The 8,774-nt window shown below is 39.3% G+C and overlaps 1 protein-coding gene across 1 annotated transcript; it reads right to left on the reverse strand.

Moving 5' to 3' along the window:
• Positions 1-7,954: 7,954 nt before the first annotated feature.
• On the reverse strand, positions 7,955-8,413 carry LOC117343394 (high mobility group nucleosome-binding domain-containing protein 5-like). Its single transcript, XM_033905737.1, has one exon. It carries the CDS (start codon positions 8,411-8,413, stop codon positions 7,955-7,957), a length of 459 nt encoding a protein of 152 aa, XP_033761628.1.
• Between the last annotated feature and the right edge of the window lie 361 nt (positions 8,414-8,774).

The following is an 8,774-nucleotide window of genomic DNA, read 5'->3' on the forward strand; positions in this document are numbered from 1 at the left end:
AATAGTAAAACACAGCGTGAAGGTTTTCCTCCCGTTCCCTGGGGAGGAAAACGCATTTGAAGAGTTTTCCAAAGATGTTTTGAATGACAATTGAAGAAAGTTTTTTGCTTAAGATTCTACTTTATTGCTAATTAAATGAATATTCAGACAAAAGATTGATGTGAAGAGTTTTGATTAGGGTATTGTTATCATAATGACTTTCGGGATAATAAAACAAATATTACATTCTTTAGCATGTGACAGTGGATATTGTCACCCTCGGCTTGGCCTGGGGTGACAATGGTTTCCTTGGGTTGACAATATCCACTGTCACATGCTAAAGAATATAGTATTTATATAGTGTCCCATGTCTGCTCATTCAGGGTTAGCATTTCAACATTACAATTTTTGCTCACATTTTGTTTGCATAGTGCTACATGTAATTCCATTAATCTATTTTCCATCTATAAACATATTTGGTGTTTACTTTCGAATTAGTGGTTTAAAGTTGATGTTTTACAAAATGGACATGGAAACTATGTTTATACTGCAAGAATAACATTTACAACATATCATTAAACACATTTTGGTGACGTCAAGTCTGTGCTACAAACACTGTCTTGTGTTGACCATGATTATACTTTGTTGGTATTGATACTGTCCATTGACGCTGCTAGCAATTAGTCTTGGTGACTGGCACTCTACATTGGCACTGGTCATCAGTCATGGTGAGTATCACTGCCCATTGGTGCTGTCTGTAAGTCAATGGTGAGTATCACTGCCCATTGGAGCTGTCTGTAAGTCAATGGTGAGTATCACTGTCCATTGGTGCTGTCTGTAAGTCAATGGTGAGTATCACTGTCCATTGGTGCTGTCTGTAAGTCATGGTGAGTATCACTGCCCATTGGTGCTGGCCGTAAGTCATGGTGAGTATCACTGCCCATTGGTGCTGGCCGTAAGTCATGGTGAGTATCACTGTCCATTGGTGCTGTCTGTAAGTCATGGTGAGTATCACTGTCCATTGGTGCTGTCTGTAAGTCATGGTGAGTATCACTGCCCATTGGTGCTGGCCGTAAGTCATGGTGAGTATCATTACCCATTGGTGCTGTCTGTAAGTCATGGTGAGTATCACTGTCCATTGGTGCTGTCTGTAAGTCAATGGTGAGTATCACTGTCCATTGGTGCTGTCTGTAAGTCATGGTGAGTATCACTGTCCATTGGTGCTGGCCGTAAGTCATGGTGAGTATCACTGCCCATTGGAGCTGTCTGTAAGTCATGGTGAGTATCACTGCCCATTGGTGCTGTCTGTAAGTCAATGGTGAGTATCACTGCCCATTGGTGCTGGCCGTAAGTCATGGTGAGTATCATTACCCATTGGTGCTGGCCGTAAGTCATGGTGAGTATCACTGTCCATTGGTGCTGTCTGTAAGTCATGGTGAGTATCACTGTCCATTGGTGCTGGCCGTAAGTCATGGTGAGTATCACTGCCCATTGGTGCTGTCTGTAAGTCATGGTGAGTATCACTGTCCATTGGTGCTGTCTGTAAGTCAATGGTGAGTATCACTGTCCATTGGTGCTGTCTGTAAGTCAATGGTGAGTATCACTGCCCATTGGAGCTGTCTGTAAGTCAATGGTGAGTATCACTGTCCATTGGTGCTGTCTGTAAGTCATGGTGAGTATCACTGCCCATTGGTGCTAGCCGTAAGTCATGGTGAGTATCACTGTCCATTGGTGCTGTCTGTAAGTCATGGTGAGTATCACTGCCCATTGGTGCTGTCTGTAAGTCATGGTGAGTATCACTGCCCATTGGTGCTGGCCGTAAGTCATGGTGAGTATCACTGCCCATTGGAGCTGTCTGTAAGTCATGGTGAGTATCACTGCCCATTGGTGCTGGCCGTAAGTCATGGTGAGTATCACTGCCCATTGGTGCTGGCCGTAAGTCATGGTGAGTATCACTGCCCATTGGTGCTGGCCGTAAGTCATGGTGAGTATCACTGCCCATTGGTGCTGGCCGTAAGTCATGGTGAGTATCACTGCCCATTGGTGCTGGCCGTAAGTCATGGTGAGTATTACTGCCCATTGGAGCTGTCTGTAAGTCATGGTGAGTATCACTGTCCATTGGTGCTGTCTGTAAGTCATGGTGAGTATCACTGTCCATTGGTGCTGTCTGTAAGTCATGGTGAGTATCACTGTCCATTGGTGCTGTCTGTAAGTCAATGGTGAGTATCATTACCCATTGGTGCTGGCCGTAAGTCATGGTGAGTATCATTACCCATTGGTGCTGTCTTTCTGACTGGCATTGCCCATTGGTGCTGGTCAGCAGTCTTGGTAAGCACCACTGTCCTTTGCTGCTGGCCATCAGTCTTACAGCCCGAAATACTCTTTGCAAATCAGTATCCAACATTACATTTAGTATTGAATACAATGCAAATGTATTGTCTTTACCGCCAGTGATATTCAAAGAATGTTTAATTTGAAATTCTTTGTTTCCATGTGTTCATTTTGAAAGCAGCTGCCATTAAACTTTGTAATTATCTGGTAAGATATTGGAATTTTGACGATTGAGTCAGAACTGACACATAGGATCTCTCTGCCGATAACGACACCTTCAAATACTAACGTCTGTTTGTAATCTTTGGAATGCTCCTTGTAAATTAAAAGATAACTTACGAATTCTTTTGAAGTCATACTTTGAGCTTTTTGGAGGTCACAGCCACCTGTGGTATTTTTGTTGTCTCGAACATATTTGGAGTACATAAAACAACAACTTCGTTACTCAGGTAAACATTTAATTTAACTTCAAATTCGTTAATTGAAAAGGAATTTTTGGCCGTCTCCGAAATATACCAAGCTTAGTTAACGACCCCTTTCTATGACACCTGGCCTAACACAAAGACAGTCCCATATTAGGAACTAAGGTGTGTGCTTCTCCTAAGCATATTATTATTTTCTTATCCAACATAAAACTGCATCTGGATGAAATGTTTAAAACTGGTTTGTTCCGAGCGGAGCTGGCACGGTCACTCCCGGATGAGTCAGGGAACTATCTTATTACCACAAATAAAGTCATTGGGTGTTTAATTTATAAAGTCAACGACGCGCGGGGGAAATTCAAGATAACCACTGAACCCTGTGACTTGTGGTTCCCTGTTTCAAAGTGTTCGGGGTGGGATCACCGAGGCCAAATATCCTACAGTGTCCCGTCAGTGTTTGTAAGGCGTCGCTTGCTGTAGTTGACAAGAGGTTTTCGGAAGGCCTGCTTTTGGCCGCTTGGCGAGTAGAGGGGGTTTTCACGAGACCAAAACCATACCTTATGATGACACCCGGGGTCTTTTATCATTTTAATCGATCTATTTTAACGGAGCATGAAATAATTCTATCAAGTCAAAGGTCAAAATCAAATAGGTTGCACATCACTGAATGAAATCAATCTTGATTGGCGTTGAGATCAGAGGTCGGAACCAAACAGGTGTCAGTCACGAAACCGTTCGCCTAGCCCACACGGAAGACCGGCGTTCGGTGTCGGAGCCTAAATACACCTTACGCTGTTCTGTTATAGAAGTCTATTTAAAACGCGTTAAACATTAGCTTTAAATTTCACAAATCTCTCCAGTATTCGTTTATATTACACGCTTGACGCCACCATTTTGTCCCGGCTTTTACGGCGCTTTAGTGCCATTCATTGATTTCTGAAAAAAAATCAAACTGTCCCTCATCAAAATGACGGGAAAAAAAAAGATAAAAAATCTGACAAACAACCTTTTTATTAGTCACAAGTACTCGATGTCTTATGACAAGAAAGAAAGAAACGACTGTCAATTTTGAAGATTAGATAAGAAAGATTTAGATATTTCTCCTATTCCTCGCTGATGGTTCAAGATGCTTTTCGATATATCAGAAGATGATGTGCTCCTTTATCTTAAACCAGCTACAGAAGATTTTGTTTTTACTGAATATAGTCTTGATGAAAATGTTTCTTTTGGTAGTTTCAAATTTTGAGTTCGTTTGTTATCAACTTAGAAATGCATCGGATTTACATTTTTCTCCGTGAATCTACTACTTTAACCTACTTTAAAGCTACCTTCTAAGAGTCATTTTCATTAAGACGTCAAAACTGCCATATATATTTATATTTAGTAATACAAATAATAGTGTCCTCGTGGAAGAAAATATATTTGAAAATAGTAAAAATCGACACAAATTAGCACTTTCGCTCCATCATGGGAGATCTAATAATAAGACAGATTCTATAATATAATAATTGTCATATATATAAAATGTTTCTCTCGACAAAGTGTTTTTAGGTTTTCTTCAAATGTATGAAAATAAAGTTGATAATTTTTAATAAAACAAAAGCAGAAATTGTCGATCTTGGAATATAATAAGTTACGTGTATAACTAATAGATATGGCAGTCATATTGTCATAACTGCCACATGTATCACAGGAAAGCCGAATTATTAACCCTGAACATACTTTACTTAACCAATTGATGAAGGATTTAAAGAATCCTTCATATTATACGTGTGTATCACAGATCAGAACTTTCCGAGAGTGACGCCGGATACGGTTTCCGAGACATTTAAGAGAGATAATTCCCCAGGTATGTGTTTGTATCCAAAATCTAAATCGAGACATTCACGCGAATATCATTAATGATCGTTCACACACGGAAATAAAGCTGACTTGAAATGAACACAACACTTTCATTACATCGGGTGTTACAGGATGAAATCAGATCCGGAGTTTAGCCCGCGATGGAGAATGGGGAGTTTGTTGTCGACGTCACAATTCTGGCGGAACTCCAATGAAATCGACCAGGCATGCGTGTTGAAATGGCGATGTAGAAAAGATATGGCCGACTTTTCACGTCAAGTTTTGTTCCTGTAAATTAATAGTACCGTTATCTAACTTATATTTAGTTATGAAGTTCACAACATTTACTATAAATATATAGAGTTCAGTCAAGTGTAATATAATCTTGTTTAGACCTACTCTCGTTGGTCCCAGATTTTCATCACCTGCGTGTGATTTTGCAATATTTACCTGAATTTACAAGAATTTGATGGAAAAGAAACCGCACGGTCAGAACCTGTACTCAATAATTTTACTATCAACTCTATTTACGTGCACAGCAGGATGTCCGTTTTATTTATTTATTTATTTATTTATTCATTATTTATTTATTTATAAATAATTATTAATTTATAAGTAATTATTTATTTATTTACTGTTTACTAAATTCACTGATGCAAAATAACACTTAGTTCTAGTTTTAAATCAGCTACATTTTTTTTCAGTGTCAGTATACATGGCATTGTTGAACATTTTTCATAATTTAGAAGTGATTTTAATTTTCATTTATCAAAAGGAAGCATTGTTAACAGATACATTGAAACGCTTGTGTTTTTAATATACATGTATAGGAAAAGGAAAAATAAATGACGACCAAGTTTGGACTCCCGTGAAACATCTGTCGAATAGCGAAATGCTGTTGATGCTTGGTCCAGAGCCGTCTGGTAGCGAAGCTCGTTTCGTGAGTTTTCGCCAAAGCATGTTCATTTCACTTCATGACGGAAAATCCCGAGCAGTTTTCGATTGTTAAAAGTGAAAAAATCGTATTCTGTGTTTTGCATTTAAAACATTTGTCAGTCCGACCTCCAGCGTTTTGTACTTATTTTCTTATGCTATTGTTGAGTTGGTGTTTGATGTACGTGTAGATTAATACATAAATAGACTATGATTTATATTGTTATAAATGTCAGTCAGACGTCACAGAGTATCGTGCGAAAGTTTAGACTCTATATGTTTATTGGGGTATGACAACCTGCCAAACGTTGGGATTATTTCATCAGAATGTGTGTACATTTTTACCGATACAAAATAACATACATGTAATAGAGTATTGTAGAAAACACACACAAGATATAAGTACCTCTCTGCAAAAAAACATAATTTAGTAAATTTCATAATTTTCAATATTGCTTTTCAAACGAAAATTACTGACATATATGTAAAATGTGACAAGCAGGTTACGATAAACCGTGTCTAGTCGAATGAATTAAAATGTGACAAGCAGGTTACGATAAACCTTGTCACTAGTCGAATGAATTAAAATGTGACAAGCAGGTTACGATAAACCGTGTCACTAGGCGAATGAATTAGAATGTGACAAGCAGGTTACGATAAACCTTGTCACTAGTCGAATGAATCAAAATGTGACAAGCAGGTTACGATAAACCTTGTCACTAGTCGAATGAATTAAAATGTGACAAGCAGGTTACGATAAACCGTGTCACTAGTCGAATGAATCAAAATGTGACAAGCAGGTTACGATAAACCGTGTCACTAGTCGAATGAATTAAAATGTGACAAGCAGGTTACGATAAACCGTGTCTAGTCGAATGACCTAATATGTGACAAGCAGGTTACGATAAACCGTGTCACTAGTCGAATGAATTAAAATGTGACAAGCAGGTTACGATAAACCGCGAGGACTGAAAAATCCACTGGAAGTATCTACCACCTGCAATCTCAACGGATTGTACAAAAATCACACACGATATTAGCACTTTTCTAAACAAATTGAAAGTTAAATAGCAAAGCCAAAATACATTAGACTGTACCACACAGCTGTTTTGTTCCTCTTGTACTGGTCAGTGATGACAAGGGCGTAAAGTGTTGGTGATTAGAGCTGGCCAACCAAATACTCGAAACAAGCGTTCCTAGGGCTTTGGAAAATATGGACCGAGTCATTTTGACTCTTCGACCATTTTCTTATTCATAATGGGAATATCATAAGAAGCAAACATTTATGTGACGTTTGAGGTCTAGGTTTATCTTGTTTAACGTCCTATTAACAGCCAGGGTCATTTAAGGACGTGCCAGGTTTGGAGGTGGAGGAAAGCCGGAGTACCCGGGGAAAAACCACCGGCCTACGGTCAGTACCTGGCAACTGCCCCACGTAGGTTTTGAACTCGCAACCCAGAGGTGGAAGGCTAGTGGTAAAGTGTTGGGACACCTTAACCACTCAGCTACTACGACCTTTCGTGTGATGTTTGATGTTCATAGAATATCATTTACGCTGACGAAACCATTTATATAAATCGCTTAAACCTATTTGTCAGTTTTCGTGTTTGTTTGACTGAAATACGCAGCATATATGTATTATATATCATCAACTATAATGTTTAAACAAAGTTTTAATATACTGAATTTATTTTCAAAATACGTCTTCCAAAAGTACAGTATTAACGACTTTACATTATGGGATTTGACTGTATAACGAAGTCCATTAACATTGTAATATTCTATATGTATCTCTTCTTGAAATAGTTATCTATCTATTTTATCTGTTTAACGCATACAATTTCAAATGGTAAAACAAAAACGACAAGCCTTACGTGTTATACCTCTTTAGACTGGCAGTCCCCTTCATTGGCGTGTGCTAGCCCAAACGACACGCGAGTTTTACTAACTTTAAGTCGATGATAGATCCAATTCTCAGCGTTCACTCCCTTCATTATAAGTAGGATAATATCACCCGTATGGTACGTGTTAAAGAAAACTTTACAAACACGACAAGGATAGGACTATATATTCATGTGATATTAAATAAAACAAGATCTTCAAATACCGAAAAACAGAAAGAGATCAAAGTTAGGTATCGAAATTCTGTGATAAAAAGACATGCGATTGATAGAACTCTGGTGGTGATGCTGATCTCCGTCAATCGCCTGTAAGCTTCAACTGAATTCGATGTCCATTTCATGCGGCTGTACCAGTCACAGTCGTTGGTCACTTGTTTCTTCCATATCCCGAAAGGATGTACAAGGTTATGAGGAGGGAATACTTTACACTGATCATATATCAACATTACACCTAGATGGCATTGGTGATCAACTTCTCTTCCCGAGTAAGTTTGCACTCACCAATGCTTCCCATCCTTCGTCATCCCTTCCTCTTCTCCTCCTTGTTCATTCCTTCCTTCCTCCATTCCTTCCTTTTTCATCCCTTCCTCCTTCCATTCCTTGTCCATCCCTTCCTCCTTCTATTCCTTTTTCCTCCCTTCCTCCTTCCCTTCCTTGTCCATCCCTTCCTCCTTCTATTCCTTGTTCATCCCTTCCTCCTTCCCTTCCTTTTATCCCTTCCTCCTTTCCTTCCTTGTTCATCCCTACCTCTTCTCCTTCCTTTTTAATCCCTTCCCCTCTCCTTCCTTTTTCATTCCTTCCTTCCTCCATTCCTTCCTTTTTTATCCCTTCCTCCTTCCCTTCCTTGTTCATCCCTTCCTCCTTCCCTTCCTTTTTATCTCTTCCCCCTCTCCTTCCTTTTTCATTCCTTCCTTCCTCCTTCCCTTCCTTTTTATCCCTTCCTCCTTTCCTTCCTTGTTCATCCCTTCCTCCTCTCCTTCCTTTTTCATCCCTTTCTCCTCTCATCCTTTTTCATTCCTTCCTTCCTATTTCATCCCCTTTTCCTCTCCTCCCTTTTCATCCCTTCCTCCTTTCCTTCCTTGTCCATCCCTTCCTCCTTTCTTTCCTTGTTCATCCCTTCCTCTCTATGTCCATGTCTTCAATTCTAGCCTCGTTTTATCTCACTCCTTCGTCTTCATATATTTTCCTCGACACTTCCTCCTCATCTTTGTCCTTCCTGGCTTTGTCTTTCTTTCTTATTCCCCCTCCTTACCTGTCCTCCTCTCTTACTTTATTCTGGCCTTCCTGTTTTTATCCCTTATTCTGCTTTCGTCTATTGTTAGAAGTCATCAGCGCAGATCAGTATATGAACTTTGATATTTGATAT

The sequence above is a fragment of the Pecten maximus genome, chromosome 2 (assembly GCF_902652985.1).
Source record: "Pecten maximus chromosome 2, xPecMax1.1, whole genome shotgun sequence".
Lineage (NCBI taxonomy): Eukaryota > Metazoa > Mollusca > Bivalvia > Pectinida > Pectinidae > Pecten > Pecten maximus.

What these genes read in the sequence shown, in the direction of transcription:
- LOC117343394 (XM_033905737.1), bottom strand. Translation starts at nt 8,413, where the DNA reads ATGAGAGGAGAAAGGGATGAAAAAGGAAGGAGAGGAGGAAGGGATGAA.